A 23,622-nucleotide genomic window follows, 5' to 3' on the forward strand; every position below is an offset into this window, starting at 1 on the left:
GCTTATTATGAAGGGTGTCTCGGTATCTTCCCTCCAGAATGCTAAGAAATAATTTAGGCAACAGTTCAGACTCTAAAAATGAAGATGGCTCGGTCTTTTCACAGAGTGAACACAATATTGTTGCAACTTACTTGATTATGGCAGGTATGGATGTTTAATTAACAGTTGTCTGTCTTTAGAATAGGTGAAGAAAGGCAGAAGTTTTCAGCATAAGGCATGCATTGTTTCAAGTTCCATATTATTGGCCAACCTCGACAAGTCATTTATCCTGACTTGGCTTGCTCGTTGGTAAATGAGGATGATGATATTCTATTTCTGGGCTGTAAAGATCAAATAAGAGAATGTGGGTGAAAGAATAAGTGAAAACATTGTTAGTGATGGCTATTGTCACAGGTTATTTTGAAGTTTGATAAATAACATAAGAGCAGTGAAGTGAGGCTGAGAAAAGTTTTCTATGTAATAAATAGTTCTTTTATAAAATCTATGTATTTGGTTACTGCATTGTCAAAGTTTTATTGGAGAAGAGTATGCACCATGGCAAAATGTATTTTAGCATCATTTACTATTCTTACATATAGCCCTCATATTTTTGTTCTTGGTGGTAGAATTTAGCTAAGGACTTAAAGGTTCTGGAAAGAAAAAGTCCTAAGAAGACAGAGCAGAGTATATTGTCATTGAGGACAGAGTCTGAAAATTCAGCTTGTTCCAGAATGCTTATTGGAAAACGCTTGAGTTTTGGATTTCATCTTTTAGTGTATTTGCAACTGTGAGCAAGTTTCTTCTCCTTTTTGTTCTTCCATTTTCTCATCTGTAAAACAAGCATAAGAATAAGTTACCTGTCATGATTGTTATAAGGAGTAAAATTAAGTGACACATAAGTGCCATATAGTAGGTGTTGGACAAATATTTGTTTCTTTTTCCCTTTCCTCCCCACATACTCACTGATGTAAAGGATTGTTTGCAGAAAAAAAGGGATGGGGAATGACAGTAGAAACTTTTATCCTTTAATGTGTCATTGAATTGTGTAACTTTTGTATTGAGTAATCACTTAATTTTCAACTTTAATGAGTTTTAGAAGTAACTGTTATATTGAGTTCATTGTTTTTTGAATTGACTTTTATAAAAATTTTCAAACATATTCAAAAGTAGAGTGAAAAGTATAACACATCATCCTATACCCAGTTTATAATTGTTTAGTTTCTTCCTTATAATTCAGCGTATTACTTCTAGTGCTAGAAATTGAGCTCCTCAGTTAAGTTTTGTGATTTTAGTGACGTGTTATCTTGTTCATTTGAATACCTCTGTATGGTAAGTACTAGACAAGTTCTAATTTTTTTGTAATTGCAAAAAAGGCTGAGAAAATCTCATAACAATTACATGGAAATACCTTGTATACAATGTTTGGTTTAGTTATTTGTAGATGACCAAAAAAAAAAAAAAAAACCCCAACTCAAACTATCCTGTTTTGACCTGGTTACAAAATTAGCATGCAGAAAATATTCTACTTAGTTCTTATCTCCGTAACAGTAATAATAATAGTAATCTTACTACTGCTACTAATGTTATCATTTGAATACTTGCTATATACCAAGCACTGTTGTAAAACCTTACACATACAGAATAATTCATCCTTACACTAATTCAGTAAGTTACTATTCAGTTTTATTTCTCTAGTTTATATAGATGAAGAGCTTAAGAAACTTGTCCAACACACACATCTACTAAGTAGCTACACCAGGATTTGAACCCAGGCATTTTGGTTCTACAGCCCTCACATATAAATCCGAGTCAGCTTTATCAACGTATATACAATGAGTGTGTGTTATTTGCTTCTGTTTCTGGTGGATCCACTGAAGAAAGCATATCTGACCTCTTTATGCTTTTGTTCTGCCCCTGTATCAAGCATCTATTTTTCTTTAAATCCCCTAACTTTCTTCCTTTAACAAAACTCATGTAAACTCGCAAATCAAAACCGAAACTATGAGGAAAGGGTGTAGTGAAAGCATTTATTTCACTTGTTACTTTTACCAAGAGCCTATTTAGATTTTTTTTGTTTTTTTATTTAATGGGTAATTTGATCTTTCATTTAGATTTTGGCTCCTATAAACTGTTACAACTTCCAGTGCGACAGATGTTTTGTTAATTTATTGTGTCATTGAGCCCTCTCCCTTTCCCCAATTAAGGCTGGGAGGTAAGAGCACATGGTGAATTTGAGGATCTGAAATAAATCATTATGGATGAACTGTAAAATGAAGGGTAAAAGATAGATTGAAAAAGATGGCTGAGTACCAGACGGTGACGAGCCATGTAAGTATTAAAGGTAACAGGGAGTCACTGAAGCGTTTGAAACGAGAGTGACATGATCTGATTTGCATTTTAGAAATGTACTATAGTGGTAGCTAAGAGACCACATAGGAGGCCATTGCAGTGATTCTGAGGAGGGAGTAATGGCAGTGAGGACAGAAGGAAGTAGATACATTCAAGAGCTAGAAGGTGGAATTGATTGGATGATGGGATTGTGGGAGAAGGAGAGAAGTATCGAAAATGACGCCCAGGTTTCTTTTTTGAGCTACTGAATAGATGGTGATGCTCTTCATCAAGAAAGGAACACACTTGGGGAAGAACAGGTTTGAGACAGGAGAAAAAAATCTCTCAGTTCAATTTGAGAGGTGTTCAATAAAAAGCTGGACATATGGGTTTGAGTGTCTGGAGGCTGAAAAGTATCAGGGTATAGCTTTGGGTATGAAGAAATCACTCAGAGTATGTGTTAAATGTGAAAAGAAAGGGGTCTAGGACAGAAGGTTGGACAATGCACATATTTAATAAGACACAGATGGAGAAAGAAAGGCCAGGAAGTAGATCAAGAAGAGTCTGTTGAAGAGATTGGATGGAAGTCACAGAAGACAAGAGGGAAAATGTTTCAAGAGTGAAGGAGAAGTCAACATCAAGTGCTACTTAGCATTTAGACTGACTGTCAGATGGGACTTAACTAAAATCTAACGACTAGGTGATCTATTATATACCCATTAGAAGACCTACAGCTGTGGAAACAAGGCAGCGTGCTTGGTACAGCTGCAGAGAGAATAGAGAAAAGGGCTAAACTGCTTACTTCATACCCCCCATTATTTGTGAGACTCCCAGAATTATAGTCCCTTTGTTCTGGTTGTGTACTTGGTAGGCAGCAATTTACTGCACCGTTTTTATCTAACTTTAAAAACAAATCATTGAATTTGTAGCTAGCCCACAAAGTCTTCATTTCATTAAATTCTTTGGAGTATGTCTTGTATACATGCTACAATCCTAGATGCTAAAAATAGGGCCAAAGAATCATCAAATTTTCTGTCATTGTATTCTAATTATCTTGAAGGAATGATACAAATTAAGCAATATGGGTTTTAGTTATAGCCCACTTATTAAATAAATAAAGCTGTATGTCACATATTCAAAAACCACAGAAATCATGAGGAGCCTGAAATCTACATGAAAAGACTAGGAAAAGTAACAGTTAAATTATATAGCGTTACATAAGACTAAGTTAATCATAAGCAAGTAGTTTGGAAATTGAGGGAGGAGAGGATAGCGTGGGTAGGAGAAGGCTTAGGGGCTTGAACTGGATGGCATTTGGATAGGCAGAGGGAAGGAGCAGGGTGCTCCAAGTGGGAGAAATATGAGTCAGGCATGGTGTATCTGGGGAAAAACTAGAATGGAGAGTTCGCTTGACAAGTGTAGAAATGTGCTTCTAGAGAGTGACAACAGATTGAGGCAAAGAGCCTGGAATATCAGGTTGGGACATTTGGATTTTTATCCCACAGCCAGTGGCGAATATTACAAGTTTTTAGGAGGAGAAGAACCATGGTTAAGTCTATGTTATAGCAAGCTGATTCTGCCAGAAGCAAGGAGGGGGAAAGAACAGGAATCTGGAAGTTTAGTGTAACAGGCTAAGGCAGAAGTTCTGACTGAAGTGCCGATATATGATAAAAGTTTTTACTGAGCTGATATTGTTGTATGTTGGTTCTTGGAAACTGTCCCTCTCTGACAATAATTGGGGATCAATCACCAAGTAATTCTTTTCTCGACGGGGAACTCAACTCTATTCCTGCTTGTTGCACAACCCTCCTTTAGTCTCTAACAATCCAGTAATGATTCTAGCTTCTTGACTGAAATCTACTCCCACCCCACCCCCTCCCACCCCTTTAGGATCTAGTACAGCCCATATCTGGCTTATGCCCTTTACAGCATGTAGGGGATGTTAAACATGCACACCCAGTACACTCAACAGTATTTCTCAGTGTAAAATAATACAGTGGCATTCTGGTTAATAAGTTTAGTTATCCGTCTACCTCAATGCAACCAGTCTGGGGCACTGACAACACTGAGGTTCTGGACCTGCAAGCAAAGAGTCAGAAACTTAATTAAGGTGGTATCAGCTGTGAGGCTTCTCTATGGACCAAAAAGCTGGCTCAACTTCCTCTCTGGATAGACAAGTCTTATAGTATGCATTCTTCTATTGGGGTAGGGGTGTGCTTGTGTGTGTGTGTGTCTGTGTGTGTCTGTGTGTGTCTCTGTGTGTGTGTTGGAATGAAGAATTTGGATATGTTGAGTTTCAAGAAATACTGGAATAGTCATATAATCTTACATATGGTAGATGCTTAGTAAATGACAATGAGTTGAATGAAAAATAATGTGGAACTGGAGCTTGTGTCATGGCTGAAAATAGTGACAAAAGTGCTGTGAGGACAGAATGATAATTGAAGCTTGAGAAAGGCAACTATGGAAAGAGAAGAGTCCCAGGCCCCAGGAAGGAAGAGGAGGAAGTTAAGCTGCCAAAAAGAGGGTATGGTCCATCATATATTTGTCCTAAAAATCAGCAGGAATGGTATGAAAGCCAGTGAAGGAGTTTCAAGGACAGTTCACTCAGTAGCGATGACATTAAAACCAGCCTTCAGTGCTGCCTTGTGCAATTGGCAGATTCTTTGTGTTTTAATTTTCTCATTTCTATTTCACAGAAGGGATGTGAAGATGTTACAGTTTTAAGAACAGCAGGAGCTCTTCAAATAAATGAACTAAAATAGATCTGTTATGTTTTTAAGGGGGCTTAAATATTTCATTTTGAGTCTACTTTGAAACATTCAAATTAAACAAAATGCATCATATTTTTGTGTGTGTTCTCAGGTGTGATAAGTATTCTCAGCAACATAATAGTTCTGGGCATCTTCATTAAGTACAAGGAACTTCGGACACCCACAAATGCAATTATTATTAACCTGGCTGTTACTGATATAGGGGTCAGTAGCATTGGCTATCCCATGTCTGCTGCCTCAGATCTGTATGGAAGTTGGAAATTTGGATATGCAGGCTGTCAGGTATTGGAGATCACTGGAATGAAAGCAAAACAAATAGATCAAAGAAATGTAAATTTAAATGTCTAAAAGAATCCCAAGAGTTTAAATCGAAAAGATATTGTAGGATAATGGACACAGTGCTTTTACGGAAAAGAATTTCAGAAGTGACTAGGAATATATTCTTTAATAAGAGAAATAAAACCACCAACCATTGTTGTATTTTCAAAATTGTCCCAACCCAAAGGAAGAAACAAACAAAACACCTAGCCTTCAACTAAAGAAGAGTGCTGATTTGCATATTCAAAGAAATTTGCATATTGCAAATTGAAAAAGAAATACCCTGCTTTCATCTGAAACAATATTTAGTGATTTAATCGTATTATGGAAGATAGTTAAGCCACCATGTTGTTGAATTTTTTTCCTATAGAAAGTCCTCCATGACAATTGTTACTAAATGTATTTGTTATTTTTTACTAAAAAGGAAATGAGTTAATATTAATTTGCTTTAAGATAGTAGGCAATTATTACTTTTGGCCTAATTCTTTTAGCGGTTTACTATCATAAGCTAAAAACTATAGAGAATTAAATGAAAGTAGTAGTGAATACTGAATATCCACGTAAGTACCAACCAGTTTTGTTAAGTCTTACTGTTCCTCAATCTGTGCTTCAGATTGTTTTCCTTTTTAAAGACATAAAACTATACAGATAATGATGAAGGCCATTGCATACCATCCTCAATGTTATTCCTCTCATGAATGTTTTCCTGTCTTATATATTTGCACATAAACCAGATACTGTCTGAATACTTTAGGTTTTGTGTAAATGATATAACATTGTTTGCATTATGTGATTTCCTTTCATTGTTCTATATTATGTTTTTGAGGTTTATCCATGTTGATGGATATGGCTGTAAGTCATTCATTTTGATTGCTATACAATATTCCGTTTTATGAACATAGCCCAAAGTACTTTTTCATTTTACTCTTATTGGACATTTGTTCCCATTTTTTTTTCTATCACAGGGAAGGCTTCAATAAATGTTCTTATATACGTCTCCTTATGCAATATATGAGTTTCTTTAGACACATTGCCTAGGAGTGGAGTGGTTTAAGTTGTAGAGAATGTTCATCTTCAATTTTATCAGAAGTAGCCAAATTGCTGTCCAAAATAGTTATTCAAATTATGAGAACATCTATTACTCCACATTCTCCTTAATACTTGGGATTATCAGACTTTTAAATTTTCATTTTCAAGAGTGTGAAATGCCATCTTATAATCAGTATTTCTTTGAATATTTATTGTGGTTGCATGTCTTACGTTATAAACATTCAAATGCCAGTGGGCTTTTGTGCATACCCCATTCATTCTGGCCATTTTTCTATTGAGTTTGTCTTTCCCTCCTGTTGAATTGCCCATCTTCTGAATACTAGTCTTTTGCTGGTTTGTGGTTGTTCTGCACTCTGTTCACAGAGTGTTGTAAAGAAATTTCACTGTAAGTCTTAAAATTTTGAAAAAAGTTCATTTTAGTTAATGAAATTACAAAATACTTTCCATAAATTTTATTAAACTAGTTATAATTTGACAATGAAGATGTCTTTTAAAGTAGTAAAAAACATTTAGTATATTTGAGATATATTCTAACAATGGTACAAAAATCTAAATGTTTCTTGGGAGGGTGTTTAGAATGGTAGAGTATTTTCAATTTTGGTTTTCAGGTTTATGCTGGATTGAATATTTTTTTTGGAATGGCAAGCATTGGATTACTCACTGTCGTGGCCGTGGACCGATACCTTACCATCTGCCTTCCTGACATAGGTACAACACTTTTCTCAGCTTTCTTAATGAATCAATTTCTTGACTAATGGTCACTCAGTATATATGCTAAAATATAAACCTAATGGTTTATAGTTAGGGTCAGTTTTATTTCTCTGGCAATAATTGTTCAAATGTTTCAATGGCTTCCTGTTGTATTTAGAATAAAATCCAAATTTCATAAGGTCATTCACACTTTGAGTTATGGATCAAGCCCAAAGTGAGGTCTTCGTATCCATTGTTTTGCTAGGTCTGGAAAGCTACTCTTCCTGCTTATCCTCTGACTGATTCTTTTCTCATTTAGGTTTCAGCTTAAATGTCATTTTTTTCCAGAATGTGAACTTATGTAGATAGTCTTGGTAAAAAGGGAGAACATATTTGTTACTTTTATTTGGCGTTGCATGCATGTTTTGGCTCCTAAGGCCCACCAAAGTGCTCTGGAAAGAATCTACTTGATAACACTTATGAATCAAGCAAGTTTAAAAAAGTGAGTCCCATTAATGGCAAATGCTGCTAATATTTCCTATGCTTGATAATAGGGAGAAGAATGACCACCAACACTTACATCGGCATGATTCTGGGAGCCTGGATCAATGGCCTGTTTTGGGCTTTGATGCCTATCATAGGGTGGGCTAGTTATGCCCCAGATCCTACTGGTGCTACTTGTACCATAAACTGGAGGAAAAATGATAGGTAAGAGAGAAGTTTACACTTTATAATCAAATGCTTCTAGTGTAGACATTTTCTCACCCCTTCAAATTTAAGCTCAGATCATGTGTTCCTCATACAGAAGGTGGCAAAGTGCTTCCTCGGTAGTGATGATGTGATTCTAGCAAAAGTCGGAATTGAGAAAAGTGACTTATGCTTGTTTGCAAGTAAAGGTCATCCATCTCACTGTGTCTCCTTTACCCCATTCCTTCCTCCCTCCCCTGTGTTCTCTCTTAAAGCATCAACGCAGGGTACCAATCACCCTTCCAATATTTGCACATCTCAAAGGTAGGATCATGAGCAGGAAAAGGGTTAGTGAAGCTAGATAGAGTGTGCGGCTCTGGCAAAAGCCCAGGCTACCTCCCTGCTGTCTTTTCAAGATGGTCTGGTGTCCAAGCACATTCTGAGAACTGCATAGCAAAAGTATAGTCACTGCAAAGATTTCCCTGCTAGTTAGTGAGGCTTCTATATATTTTCCAGGAACAAGAGGATAATTTAGTTCATTAAAGGAAATGAAGGATGACTTAAAAACGAACAGAAAATTTCTAAATCTCAAACCAGATCTAAATCTAAAATTTTTTCTGCAGATTCAAAAAGTAAAGGCTGGGCACAGTGGTTCATGCCTGTAATCCCAGCACTTTGTGAGGCTGGGGCAGGAAGATCACTTCCACCCAGGAGTTTGAGACCAGCCTGGGCAACATATTGAGACCCTGTCTCTCCAAAAAAAAAAAAAAAAAAAAGGTGGGGGCAGACATTTAGCTGGCTGTGGTGGTACATGCCTGTGGTCTCAGGTACTTGGTAGGCTAAAATAGAGATTGAGTTGAGCTGGGGAGTTCAAGGCTACAGTGAGACATGATTGCACCACTGCACTCCAGCCTGGGTGACCAAGCAAGATTCTGTCTTGAAAGCAATTAAAAGTAAATACTTTAGACTTTATAGGCCAGATGTCTCTATCACAGCTATTCAACTCTGTCATCGTCCTGTAAAAGCAGCCATAGCCAGCATGTAAATGAGGGCACATGGCTGTGTTCCAATAAAACTTTATTTACAAAGATGAGTGATAGGCTGGAATAAGCCTACAGTCCATAGTTGGCCAATTTCTGGCCTAAATGAACTAAAAGTCAAATACACTTCTTAAACTATGTAACAATACAGTGACTACCAATATTATTTTTAATAATTATCTCCTCTTTCCCCTTTCCCCACTTAGGACATTAAATGAGCAATCATGATTGCCTTTTCTTATTTTCAGATCTTTTGTGTCTTACACCATGACGGTTATTGCGATAAATTTTATTGTGCCCTTGACAGTGATGTTTTACTGCTATTACCATGTCACACTATCCATTAAACATCACGCTACCAGTGACTGCACTGAGTCCCTCAACCGAGACTGGTCAGATCAGATAGATGTAACAAAGGTAAGAGGTCAACATCCTTGAAAAATTGTTGTCATGGAGCTTTTACTCACTCATAGTTGAAAGAGTCCCTGGGACCACTGAAGTCTTCTCTCCCTCATCTCCATCTCTCACTTCCCAGATCTTTCTTCTGTGTTTGCTTCCTTATTTTTTATTTTTTTGAAACGGAGTTTCATTCTTATTGTCTAGGCTGGAGTTCAATGGCACGATCTCGACTCACTGCAAACTCTGCCTCCCGGGTTCGAGTGATTCTCCTGCCTCAGCCTCCCGAGTAACTGGGATTACAGATGCCTACTGCCATGCCCAGCTAAATTTTTTGTATTTTTAGTAGAGATGGTGTTTTACCATGTTGGCCAGGCTGGTCTTGAACCCCTGACCTCAGGTGATCCGCCCACCTCGGCCTCGCAAAGTGCTGGGATTACAGGTGTGAGCCACTGCACCTGGCCACTTGCCTTCTTATTTCTGAATCATATGCTGTTTGCTCTTTTGGATATATTTTTGGCCATCATCTCTTGATTTCCTACTGTGGATGATGAGGATTCATTCTCTTACACCACCCACCTGCCCAACTCCTCCTCCATACCTTTCTCCCTCCTTATCTGTCAGTATAATGTTAACAATATTTGGTTAGATAAAGAGGCCCTTTCTCTGCTCTCAGTATGTTTAAACACACCACAGATGTGATGAACCTTATCCTCTTCTCGGAGCCATCCTCCTGGTTCCCTGGGGCCTCCTGCTCTGCTTTGAACTGATTGCTCCTGAGGACCGCTGCTCAGAAAGCCAACATCTTCAGGTCTCCCTCCATCATCAGCTCAGGATGCTTTCACCTCCTTCCAGGGTCAAATCCCCTGTTTTCTGGAATGCTTGTTTTCCTTTTTTTACCCTTCTTGTTCTTAATTTATTTCCTCTGATTTGGTGGAGCACATTCTTCAATTCCCGAAGTTATGGGAGAGGTAATATTTTTAAGACTTTGCATAACTGAAAATGTCTTAATTTTACTATCATATTGACTGACTGTTTGCCTGGTCTAGAATTCTAGGTGCAAAAGTAATATTCAAAGAGTTTTGAAGGTATCACTCTGCGTCTCCTAGCTTCCAGTATTGCTGCTACAAAGGCTGGTGGCATTCTGGTGGTTGATGCTCTGTGGTGATCTGTGGGTTCTCTCTGGAAGCTTATAGGATCTTCTCTATGTCTCTAGTTTTCTGAAAATGTATACTGATGCACCTTGGTATGAGTGTTTATCCAGCACTGGATACTTGGTGAGTTCTTTCAGTGTGGAGACTCCCATCTTCCTCTTCTAGGAGATTTCTCTTATGATTTCTCTGATGATTCCAGTCCCTCTGGTTTTTTCTCTTCTCTTTCCCTGGAATTCCTTTTATTTAGATATTTAATTTGCTAGATTTATCTTCTAATTTTCTTAAATTTTCTCTCCTATATTGTCTATTTTTGTTTGTCTCTTTTGTGGTGGTTGTTTGTTTCTTTTTGTTTCTACTTTCTGGGAGATTTGCTCAACCATATCTAGGTCTAGGATAAGGGTGAGAATAGTGAAGGCCAACCCTTGGGTGCAAAATTCAAGTAAGCTCCAAAAAACTCATTAATAAAAAAAAGTGGCTTAATCTAGTACTTAAAAAAATGTAAAAAATTATGTTGAACAAAATAGAAATTTTAAATAAAAACAGGATCTGACCCTGCACTTATATAATTCACCTGATTCACCTGCCCCTGATCCCAACCTGATAATATCATACAACCTTTCTATTACATTTTTAACATTCTACTCTCACTTTTACAGATAGGGTAAAAACCATTAAAAATAATTCCAACTTTTATTTTAAGTTCAGGGGTACATGTGCAGGATGTGTAGGTTTGTTACCTAGGTAAATGTGTGCCATGGTGGTTTGCTGCCCAGATCATCCAGGTATTAAGCCCATCCATCCATTAGCTGTTCTTCCTGATCCTCTCCCTCCTCCCTCCCTCTACCCTCTGACAGGCCCCAGTGTGCGTTGCTTCTGCCATATGTCCATGTGTTCTCATCATTTAGCTCCCACTTATACGTGACAATATATGGTATTTGGTTTTCTGTTCCTGCATTAGTTTGATAATGGCCTCCAGCTCCATTGATGTCCCTGCAAAGGACATGATCTCATTCCTTTTTATGGCTGCATTGTACCACATACCATTGATGAGAATTTAGGTTAATTCCATGTCATGTCTATGATTGCTATTTTGAATAGTGCTGCAATAAACACACATCTGCATGTGTCTTTATAATAGAATGATTTATATTCCTTTGGGTATATACTCAGTACAAGAATTGCTGGGACAAATGGTATTTCTCTCTCTAGGTCTTTGAGGAATTGCCACACACAATCTTCCACAATGATTGAACTAAGTTATACTCCCACCAAGAGTGTAAAAGTGTTTTTTTCACAATCTCACCAGCATCTGTTATTTTTTGACTTTTTATTAATAGTCATTCTGACTGGTATGAGATGGTATCTCATTGTGGTTTTGATTTGCATTTCTCTAATGATCAGTGATGAGCTTTTTTTTTTCATGTTTGTTGGCTGCATGTATGTCTTCTGTTGAGAAATGCCTGTTCATGTCCCTTGCCCACTTTGTAATGGGGTTGCTTGTTTTTTTCTCATAAATTTGTTTAAGTTCCTTGTAGATGCTGGATATTAGACCTTTGTCAGATGCACAGATTGCAAAAATTTTCTCACATTCTGTAGGCTGTCTGTTTACTCTGTTTATAGTTTCTTCTGCTGTGCAGAAGCTCTTTAGTTTAATTAGATCCTATTTGTCAATTTTTGCTTCTGTTGCAATTGCTTTTGGCATCTTCATCATGAAATCTTTGCCTGTGCCTATGTCCTGAATGGTATTGCCTGGGTTCTCTTCTAGAGTTAAAAACCATTTTTGTTGATAAAATAGCTATTTATACTCTATTCTCTCCTTGTTTTATGGATGTATATCTTCTGTTATTTCTGTGATATTATGTATATATTTATATTTCCTTCTGTTTACCACATATTTTTGTTTCCCCTGAGTTCTTGCACTGGTTTTTTTTTTTTTCTTTGCCTGTCAATGTAAAAGTTTTCTTAAGGTCTGGCGGTCAATGATTGTTCCTTCATACTTAAGAGTGATGCATTAAAAATGTTAATTGTAAGCATGGATATGCTTATTAGTGAGATGTTTCTTTTGGGGGAATTTCTAATTGTCTCTGTAGTTGTTATTATGACCATCATTATCATTATTATTATTTGCTCTCACTGTGATTATCTGCTAGTCAAAAAAAATTTTTTTTTCTAACTTCCAAACTCAACCTGGAAACAAATACAATCCTGTCTTGAGCTCAGTGAATTCTAGCACAGGCAATTTCTGCTGGATGTGTATTATACGTGACGCAGATAATTTTGTAAAGGAGCTCTTTTGTATCTTGTTTAAATGGAAAAATTGTCTTTTTCACGTTGCTCCCTCCTGATAGTCTGTTAAAATGATGGAATGGAGATTTGGGGGGAATTTCTAACTGTCCAGGTAACTGTATCTCTAGGTATTTTATTTTGGGCAGAATTCCTTTCATGTTCCTAGGTGGGAGGTACAAGTCTATCTCCAAGTTTTTTCACAGGGAGGGGGCAGCACACATATACCTCTTTTCAACACAGTACTGAAGTGCTTAGCTGAACCTGGTGTCCCTGTGTCCTGAGTTTCCCAAATTAGCCTTCTTCTTCTTTTTTTTTTTTTTTTTTAAATACTGAGCTCTGGAAGTCTTCCAGGGAGAGGAAGGGGAAGTTACTGGGTAGACTGAGTAGACAGGAAGAAATATTTGGACGTCTAACTACTTTATTTCTTTTTTTTGTTTGTTTTTTTTGAGACGGAGTCTCGCTCTATGGCCCAGGCTGGAGTGCAGTGAGGCAATCCCTGCTCACTGCAAGCTCCGCCTCCCGAGTTCACGCCATTCTCCTGCCTCAGCCTCCCGAGTAGCTGGGACTACAGGCGCCCACCACCAAGCCTGGCTAATTTTTTGTATTTTTTTTTTTTTTTTTAGTAGAGACGGGGTTTCACTGTGTTAGCCAGGATGGTCTCAATCTCCTGACCTCGTGATCTGCCCGCCTTGGCCTCCCAAAGTGCTGGGATTACAGGCCTGAGCCACTGCCCGGCAACTTTGTAGATTTCAACCAGTTCTATTTTGAGCTCCATGTGCACCCCCACATCCAGAGTTTTCTGGTATCCTTTGTTACTAGAATTTCCGTAGCTCTGTAGCATGGTGGTCTGTATCTGGTTTTCCCTCATAGTTGGTTCTTTTTAGCATTTATTTATTTACTTATTTATAAAATTATTCTCATGTTCCTTACATAATTTGCCACTTGTCCAATGGTCATTGTTTCCATTTAAAAATATGTATTGTCTAATCTCTGATTCTCTGTCCTTATGGGTTTTTTGTCTTCTTTAACCTCTGTTCCATAATTTTAGCAGGAAACCTAGGGAAGAAATATAAAATATCATTTTCCATTTAAACAAGATACAAGAGATCTCCTTTACAAAATTATCTGCATTGTGTATAATATATATCCAGTAGATTTGGCCTGTGTTAGAATTCACTGAGCTTAAGATAGGATTGTATTTGTTTCCAAATTGAGTTTAGAAAGTTAGAAAGTTACTTTTTTTAGTTTAGCAGATAATCCCAGTAAGAACAAATAATAATGATGGTGATGATAATAATAGCCATGCCAGCAGTTCATAGCATAATGATGTGAAGTAGAGTGGGGTGGGTTTTTATCTGTCTTTCATCAAAGTCAGCTTTTGTACTGTCCCCTAGCATACAGAAAGAAAGAGGGCGTTCTTTTATGTGTGTGTACCATTCTTAAAAGCAATGTTATATATTCTTGATATACCCATTTCACAAGGTCTTATTATCATAGATGACTTCAGGCACTTGAACAAACAACATCGAAGGCAAAAAAACTCAGTTGTTTCCTTTATATCATCAATAACATAAACATATTCAAATTCCAACCTAGATAGATTTTTACCCTACTTTATATATATTAATATTTAAATATTTTAGATATTGGGCTTGGTGAATATTTATTTCTTTTCAGATGTCTGTGATCATGATCTGCATGTTTCTGGTGGCATGGTCCCCTTATTCCATCGTGTGCTTATGGGCTTCTTTTGGTGACCCAAAGAAGATTCCTCCCCCCATGGCCATCATAGCTCCACTGTTTGCAAAATCTTCTACATTCTATAACCCCTGCATTTATGTGGTTGCTAATAAAAAGTAAGTAATGTCTAAAATGCTTGCAATACAAAATAAAACTGATATAAAAAGAATGTTAAGACTTCTTGGGAGAGAAGCGACAGAAACCCACTTCAATCTAGCATAAAGGTCATTTGCCTCATGTGACTGGACCAGCATCTAGACCCTTAAATGCCCAGAGCTCCAGATTTGTGACAGACTCTTCCCACACAGTGGCAGAGATGACTGTGGGCAACCCAAGACCCAAGTTCTACCAGCTAAGCATCCCCAAATACCAACTGCATCTCACATGGCTCTCTGGCAGAAAAGCCCCTGGGATGTCAGTGGTCAGCTTAGTTCAAATGGTTACCCCCACCCCAAATACATGGAATAGTGGTTTCCAAAGAAAAGAGTGATTTTATTACTGGAAAATGGACAGGACAACGTTGGGCTCACTTGGTGGGTAGCATAGATGTATATTTACAAGAAATAAGACATATCATTCAAATGCAAGGGAAAAGTTTAGTCCCAACATAAAAGGCATCTGGATACTAGAGAATTCTTACCTCCTCTCTTTTTTGGGTTTCTCAGCAAAATGTTCCCTTCCTGCCTCCTCAATGAAGTTTAGACGGAGTATCTATCCAGGCTGGAGTGCAGTGGCACGATCTCAGCTTACTGCAACCTCCACCTCTGGGTTCAAGCAATTCCCTGCCTCAGCCCCCCGAGTAGCTGGGATTACAGTTGCCCACCACCACGCCCGGATAATTTTTGTATTTTTAGTAGAGATGGGGTTTCACCATCTTGGCCAGGCTCGTCTTGAACTCCTGACCTTGTGATCCACCCGTCTCGGCCTCCCAAAGTGCTGGGATTACAGGCATGCGCCACCACACCCAGCTGAGGTCAGGTAATTTTATCCTGGAATGACAATGTTTGGAAAAGCAGCTTTAGTTACAGGTATGTGAAGAGACAAAATTTTACAGACCAAACAAACCACATAAGAAGAATGATGAACACATTTTAAATTCAGAATCTGCTGGTAATTCTTTTGGAAAATTCTTGCTGGGAAGAACAGATGGATGAAACACACATTGTTAGTTCAAATAAACAACTCATGGCACTTGACATTGGTAGCGTCCTTTTAAATACATACAATTATTTTTATTAGATGTCTTCAATCTATAGAATCAATGGTGCAAAATTGGCCTTTAACTGTACCATATACCTTATATATTTATGAAGTTTCTCAACAGGAAATCCATAGAATCAATAGTGCAAAATGGGTTTTAACTCTACCATATACTTTATATATTTATAAAGGTTCTCAACAGGAGATGTTAAGTTGGAGGCAGAAATTTATCCAGAGATGTAAATTGGCAGTAGTGGCATCTTAGCCATATTTGAAAATGCTTTAGAATTTCCAAATCATTATGAGTTAATGCCAAATTTTCCTTTTTTTATCATAGGTTTCGGAGGGCGATGCTTGCCATGTTCAAATGTCAGACTCACCAAACAATGCCTGTGACAAGTATTTTACCAATGGATGTATCTCAAAACCCACTGGCTTCAGGAAGAATCTGAAATAGGAGAAAAGGACACACTGTCAAAACACTTTAGTTTTTTGACAATGCTTTTATTTTAAATATGAGCCCATTTAGATCAAGTGCAGACATGGATCATTGTCCTATGAGACTGGAAGCTTTTCAAGCACAGCTCATACTTCTTCTCTTTGTGCACTGGCTGCTGCAGTGCATGCTTCTCTGTGTCCTGATATGTCAACTTATTGCTCATCTCCCTTGATGAATTAGGCATCCGAGGTTAATGTCCCCTTTCTTTCTCCCTATTATGGCATGCATTACACTGTACTGATGACCTTTAACTTGCCTGGCTCCTCCATTAGAATAGAAGCAGTCGGCCAGGCGCGGTGGCTCAAGCCTGTAATCCCAGCACTTTGGGAGGCCGAGACGGGCGCATCACGAGGGTCAGGAGATCGGAGACCATCCTGGCTACACAGTGAAACCCCGTCTCTAATACTAAAAAATACAAAAAACTAGCCGGGCGTGGTGCGGGCGCCTGTAGTCCAGCTACTCAGGAGGCTGAGGCAGGAGATGGCGTAAACCCGGGGAGGCGGAGCTTGCAGTGAGCTGAGATCCGGCACTGCACTCCAGCCTGGGCAAACAGAGCGAGACTCGTCTCAAAAAAAAAAAAAAAAAAAAAAAAGAATAGAAGCAGTCACTAATTTAATGTTAGAATAAATGAGTAAAAACAATAATAATGAATAATTCTAGATAATTACTGAAATGAGTTGTTGGATGTTCCCAGTTAAAATAGAAAGCATTTTTGGCATTTCAACATTTTAACATTTAAATCAATTAACTTATGTTATTAAACAAAAATAACCAAATGAACATTAAACACGATTGTTTCTAAATAAAATGTTGTCGATGCATATATATTATACAGCATTATAACCCCTGTGCATATTTTGATGTTTTCTGCAATTTTGATTACCATTTTTCTGCATATATATTCCATATATTTGCCACCAGAGTTAACTTCAATCAGAGTGGAGATTTTTATATGTTTGTTCTTTAATGTATCCTTAGCACATATACCTAATTCTGTCTGGCATGTAGTAGGCACTCAATAAATGTTTTTTCAATGTCAAATGAATTTGTAGACTCACATATTTGTCATTCTAAATGACTGTTAAGCATAGTACAATATACCATTGTTTAAATAGTAAACATTTAAATTGCTTTCCAGTTTTTAGTTTCATGGATGTACCACTGAAAATATTTCAGTGCAAATATATTTTTTCTTTGGGAGAAGTTATTCTATTTGAGTGTTTCTTTTCAGACTAGAAATACTGGATACAAATACAAAAACACTATTATTGTTGCTAACTTGCTTTCTGGAAAGATTGAATTAGTTTACACTGATACTGGCAGTGTCTAAGTGGGCTTTTCATATTTCTGCTAATAGTGCTGTATATATTTAAATTATGAGTTGTATACTCTAACTTAAATTCATTTTATTTCACATTTCTTTAACTGCTAGTGAGGCTGTGTATCTTTGCATATTGTATTTTTTAATCTCTATTTTTTCTACCTGTAAATTGTCTCTTTGGCACCTTTGACTGCATATTAAGTAAAATCTAGGTATTAGTTTTATGTGTACAGTCCTCTTTGTATATGGAAAGGTAAACTGTTATAGTAATCTTCTACGTTACCTCCTCACTCTCTGACTTTCCCACTGCAATCAATTAATACAATACAACCGCAATCAATACAACTTCGTAGCTAATCTTTTAAAAATAAAGTTCCAATGCCCAAATTCTTTAGCTAAAAACCTTCACTTGCCCACCAAGTAAGTATAAACCCCTCAGCTGGATTTTCAAGGCCCTCTTTAACATACTCCGAAAGGGACTTTTCAGCTGTTTGTCTTTCTTCATGGCCAAATTAAAATGTCTAGTGTTCCCAGAGAGTTCTGAATGCTTTGTGTCACTAGCTCTTTGCTCATCCTGTCTACCGTAGCTGAGACTTTTTACAGGGAAAGCATAATGAAATCTGCACCCAAAGTCCCAGAGCCATTAAAAGGCCAGGACAACTTCTATAATAATGTCTAGAAAAATGGACTCAGAGTTCCAATTTGCAAGGCCGTGAACTCATTTCCAGTGATAAGCAAGAAGCAACTTTGCCTCAAATATAAAGGACTTCAACAGTGTAGAGTAATTATATTTCAGTGCTATATTTTTTATTGTCTAATTTGCTTATATGATAAAACTAGGAAGACTGGGCTTTGGTTACACAATTCCCTCTGACCTCTTAGTTTTCTACTTTCTGATGTTTTTATCTTTAAACAGCGTTTCTGTACTCAATTTGGCATTTCTTGCTTCCATGTAAGTCATGTCATCCATGAAATTAATAATTCAAAAACCCTTGGTTGCTTGGTGATCTGAGATTTACCCATCCTATTTCTTCTTCCTCTTGTGCTTAAAAACTCAGGGCCACCACCTCTCACTGCATCTCCAGCACTGGGAAACCTTAGGGTTGTTTTTAAATCCCTTCTTCATCCCTACATCTAATCAATCATTTCTCTCTCCTGAATGTTTCCTGAAGCTGCATTATCCTAACTGTTACCAGCACAGCAGTCAAGGCTGTAGCCTGATGGCTGCTCACCTGGACTATAACCACAGACATCCACCAGAAGCCTCCTCCTTTCTTCTTGCTTGCGCTATCTAAACCTTTTCTCCAAACAGCCGCCAGAGAATTCTTCCTAAAAGGGTAAGCTGATATGTCACTCCCAAGCCTAACTTTTATTGCTCTCATTGCCTATAGGCTGAGAGTAAGCTCTCCATAGGGAATCTAAGGGTTTCCTTGATAACTTCATCCCCACTTAACTCTCCAGCTTTATCTTCTTTAACTTCCCGCCTCAAAATCTTATGCCTGAGCAACAAGAAGTGCTTGAAATTTTCTGAGGACAATACACTGTTTCTCACTTCCCTCCCTTTGTTCCCACTATTCCCTTTGCTTGCAATGCGACTTTCTGGATTTTCCCATAATACATCCTCATGCACCCTCTAAAAGGCAGCCAGGCACCACCCACCCTAGAAAGTCTTGCCTGACTAACACAGGCTGGGTTTGATGCTCTTTTCTGGTGCTTCTTTAGTAGTCTGTTCCTCCCTTTATCGTGTGAGTTCCTTATGTGTAACAACTGTTTTATTCGTCTTTGTACCCCTCAGTGCTCAGCAGAGAATAAGTACTCAGTGAATATTTGATGAGCAAACGAGTTGTGCAGAATCTGAAAACCTGCAGTATTTTATTTTAATTGAGCACAGTTTTTCAGACTCTATAGTTTTTATATAAATTATATTAGTTTTAAATTTTCTGTAATATGCTTATTTTATAGAATTAATTTTCTTTTAAAAAAGTTTTAGTTAAAGAGGATGGTTAGAAGGAGCCACTAAGAAGGTTAAATGACATATATTTATTACTTAAATCCTTGATTGTCCCTGTGGATTCTCCACTTTATGGGTGTGGAGATAGTTTTAAATTTAATTACGTTTAATTTTTAGTTTCTGATAGAGCCTAGTATAGCTGAAAGAATTATAGTTGATCTTCAAATATGGCTTTGATGCCGATAACTTGGGAAACTATTGAACAGAGATAACTGCCTGCATTAAAAATAAATGTCTGGGATAAACCTTCCACATACTGAGATGACCTGGAAGAGTCTCAGAACATGTTCTCATTGGAGAACTTAGTCCTGCCACATCAGTAGTGGGTTGAAGCATTTTCCCTATAAAATCTATGTAACAGACTTGTTTTACTTTACTTTTAGAGATAGCCAGTATGTGGCAACATCGATAATTCTTTTCTAAATCATTTTTATGTCATGTGCTTCTATTTTTAAAACTAAATTTTATAAAACTGAATTAGTTATGCATGCTGGCAAAAACCAAATGTAAAGCATTTTATAATGTTATAACATGTAAATAATCTACAGAATTTTCCTGCATCTGCCAAGACTGAATTATTTTTAACATTAAGTATATTTTTAAGGTGTAGTGGCAAGTACATCCAGAGGAAAGGGATTTAATAGGCATTTCCTTGCAAATCTAGATATGGATAACTATTGAAACTGCTTGTCATGTGTTTGATTTTCATTTTCCTTAGAATGTGTTACTTTGCTGAAACCGTATTCAAAGGCTGGGTCAATTGATCTACAAGATACACTTGAAGGTTAAGTAACTACAGATCTCAGCTAATCCCGTATAATCTGCTGTTACTAAATGGCTGTTTGTATTCCAGGCACACCAGTTTCTGAATGCTTAGGATTCGGTTTTTACCTTTTGTTTAAATAACCTCTAAAAGGAGCAATGCATCTCTTTGCATGTCTGTGCATTGTCCTTAATGTTTTGGAAGGAGTGGGCTGTTCATGTCCTTCACAGTGCACCTGTGATTATCACGGCAGAAATGACGGCTCAGGATCAAGGTATGCTCCTCTGCTTGCTACTAAGTGTTCTCATTATTTTGACAAAAAGGACCCAAACAAGAAAGCCTACTTTTGAAAGCAAATGTTTGAGGATCAGAAATCACAGAAGAGAATGTTTAGTGTCCGTAAGCTCTAAAGTAATTGTGTTAATACTGGTCACCTACTCCTTCACTGTTTTCATTTCGAGCAGTTTAACTCTTAAAGGTCTCTCAAGTTACTGGAAATTTCTAAACACATTCTGTGTTCCAAAATTTTTATGATGCTTATGTTCGCAAAATGTTGCTTGAGATCAAACCATTTAAAGGTGCGTGGCCAGCTCAGCCCTTGATTATAGAAAGGCTGAGGGCAGGCTGAATAGGAGCTGCGGGACATGCTCAGATCCTTTGCTTTCATGGCTCTCCACTTCTTTTGAGGATTATTCATGGCAATTGAGTGGCAGAAAGAAAGATCTCAAGAGTGAAGTTAGAGAGGTTGATAGTTAGAATTTTTCCGTTTTAAGCTGATGGAATTTACAAAATAAGGAAGATTGAAAAAGATACTGTCTGTTGCAGACACTGTAGGATCTCACAGAAGTTATTCAGTCTCTAGGTTGCTTTAGCATCTACCTGTGTAGTGAGAATACTTATTTGCTTATAATGTGCATGAGGCCTTTTAGATATGTTAAATGGAAAACAGAACTCTTGCTAGCTAAACACAGTAGAACTTGAATTTCTTTTTATTTTTTCGAGACAGAGTCTCGCACTGTCGCCTGGGCTGGAGTGCAGTGGCGTGATCTTGGCACACTACAACCTCCACCTCCCTGGTTCAAGTGATTCTCCTGCCTCAGCCTCCCAAGTAGCTAGGATTACAGGCGTCTGACACCATGCCCTGCAATTTTTTTGTATTTTTAGTAGAGACAGAGTTTCACCATGTTGGCCAGGCTGCTCTTGAACTCCTGACCTCAGGTAATTCGCCTGCCTCAGCCTCCCAAAGTGTTGGGATTACAGGCATGAGCCACCACGCCTGGCCTAGAACTTGAATTTTTTTTTTTGAGAGGGTATTTAATAATAAAATCAGATTATTTGTGACTTGGTTGAAGTAAACAGTGTCTCAGACAAAATAATTTGTTAAAAGAGTTGCCCAATTTATGTCTTACAACTTTAAACAAATAAATAATAATAACTAAGACATATTTGTGAAAAGCTTATCTTGTTATTGTATAAACTTTAGTTAAGCAATTCTTGGTATTTTTTGACATATTCACTGGGTGGTTAAAGACGATGAAGGGAATGTAGCAAGTTAAAGGCCTACTTGTCCAGGGACGTGCAGCAGTGAAGGATCAGGCCAGGGTACTTTTGAGAAACTAACAAAGAAATGTTTCCTTCTTTGTGGTGACCCCATTATTGATGGATTTTTATAAAAATTATAGAATATTAGGCCTGGCAAGAAATAATCTAGTTCAACCCCTTGTCAGTTTATAAGTGAAGAAACTAAACTGTATGGAGACCAAATGACTAGTCCTAGATCATGTAATTGTGTTAGTAACTAAGTTCATAAAGATGCTAAATCTTTCAGTGTACAAACTAGGCTTTCTTCTATGAGAGCATGCTGAAATACTTACTTTATTTATTTACTTTTTTGAGACAGAGTCTTGCTTTATCGGCCAGGCTGGAGTGCAGTGGCACAATCTCGGCTCACTGCAACCTCCGTCTCCTGGATTCAAGCAATTCTCCTGCCTCAGCCTCCCGTGGAGCTGGGATTACAGGCATGTGCCACCATGCCCAGCTAGTTTTTGCATTTTTAGTAGAGACGGGATTTCACCATGTAGGCCAGGCTGGTCTCAAACTCCTGACCTCAGGTAATCTGCCCACTTCGGCCTCCCAAAGTGCTGGGATTACAGGCGTGAGCCACCGCGCCCGGCCAATACTTTCTTAATGAGTAGAAACTGCTACAATTCTGGTATAAAGTAGCCCTGAAATCTGTGATACAAAATAGAGATGAAAAGTAAGAGATATCCCTACAGGATTTCAAAGATTCCATGAGGTCTTCTCCTGAAGTTATAGAAATGAGACAACACTACCACTACCACACAACCACTACATTGCAGCTTTATGCTGCTTATGTCTGTTTATGAGCTGATTTTTCAAATCCACTTATTTAATGTGATGTGTTTCACTAAAGGGTTATTTTATTGTAATTATTTACTGAATTTATAGTGTGCTATAATTTAGATGATACTTTGCAAAACTTCTTCTTATTTTTTGTAATTCAGATGAGTATCCCATAGGAGATAAATAAGTCATTTTCCAGGCTAAAACGAATCTAAATTCTCAGATTCCTCATAGTTTAAATTTACACATGGGACAGTGTTGTTTTTCTTTCTTTCTTTTCTTTTCTTTTTTTTCTATTTTGAGATGGAATCTTGGTCTGTCACCCAGGCTGGAGTGCAGTGGCATGATCTTGGCCCACTGCAACCTCTGCTTCCCAAGTTCAAGTGATTCTCCCACCTCAGCCTCTTGAGTAGCTGGGATTACAGGCACCTACAACCAAGCCTGGCTAATTTTGTATTTTTAGTGGAGTCAGGGTTTCGCCATGTTGGCCAGGCTGATCTCGAACTTCTGACCTCAAGTGATCCGCCCACCTTGACCTCCCAAAGTGCTGGGATTACAGCCACGAGCCACATTGCCCAGTGTTGTTTTTCTAAGCCTGTTTTATATGTGCCAACAAACAAGAACAAAATGTGACTCGCTCAAGGTCAGCTCCTAGTTTCTGGTTTATTCCTTAGGCAGAAAGCAATGTGCAAGTCACGTTGTTAAAACAGAGCTCAACTTTAAACATGTACTGTGAACACTTTTTTTTCACCTAAATAAGTTATTCTCTTAAAAAGGATTGATTTATTATTTTAACAAGGGTTCTTTTAAAATGGGCCATTTCCTAAAGAGGTACACTTTAAGTTGGAAAGAAGTGGTTTTGAAAGGTGGCTGTGAAACCCACTAGCTGGGTGGCCTTGGGAAGTTACTGAATGTTGTTGGGCCTCAGTTACTTTCCATGTAAAACCAAGGTTGTTGACAGTAGCAGCAAATACCTACTGAGTACATATTATGTGCTAGGAAGTTGTAGAGTTTTACATCCA

At 37.8% G+C, this 23,622-nt stretch overlaps 2 protein-coding genes and 1 long non-coding RNA gene across 3 annotated transcripts in view; 2 read left to right on the forward strand and 1 right to left on the reverse strand.

Annotated features, from left to right (window-relative positions):
* On the forward strand, positions 1-16,405 carry RRH (retinal pigment epithelium-derived rhodopsin homolog). The gene is made up of 7 exons (XM_017890424.1): positions 1-144; positions 5,173-5,363; positions 7,058-7,157; positions 7,694-7,847; positions 9,115-9,283; positions 14,380-14,558; positions 15,980-16,405. The coding sequence occupies exons 1-7, from the start codon at positions 39-41 to the stop codon at positions 16,092-16,094; spliced, it is 1,014 nt and encodes a 337-aa protein (XP_017745913.1). The 5' UTR covers positions 1-38; the 3' UTR covers positions 16,095-16,405.
* LOC108541025 (uncharacterized) overlaps positions 15,357-23,622 on the reverse strand; it is a 19,503-nt gene continuing 11,237 nt past the window's right edge. Inside the window, exons 3-4 of the long non-coding RNA XR_001888835.1 lie at positions 16,023-16,090; positions 15,357-15,431 (exon numbers count right to left, since the gene is read on the reverse strand). This is a non-coding gene — a long non-coding RNA (uncharacterized LOC108541025). The remainder of the gene's footprint in view (positions 15,432-16,022; positions 16,091-23,622) is intronic.
* The window catches only part of LRIT3 (leucine rich repeat, Ig-like and transmembrane domains 3), a 28,692-nt gene continuing 25,452 nt past the window's right edge, over positions 20,383-23,622 (forward strand). Inside the window, exon 1 of the mRNA XM_017890423.1 lies at positions 20,383-20,510. Coding sequence (XP_017745912.1) covers positions 20,395-20,510 — 116 coding nt within the window. The 5' untranslated portion in view covers positions 20,383-20,394. The remainder of the gene's footprint in view (positions 20,511-23,622) is intronic.

The sequence above is a fragment of the Rhinopithecus bieti genome, unplaced genomic scaffold (assembly GCF_001698545.2).
Source record: "Rhinopithecus bieti isolate Rb0 unplaced genomic scaffold, ASM169854v2 scaffold_19840, whole genome shotgun sequence".
NCBI classification, from domain to species: Eukaryota; Metazoa; Chordata; class Mammalia; order Primates; family Cercopithecidae; genus Rhinopithecus; species Rhinopithecus bieti.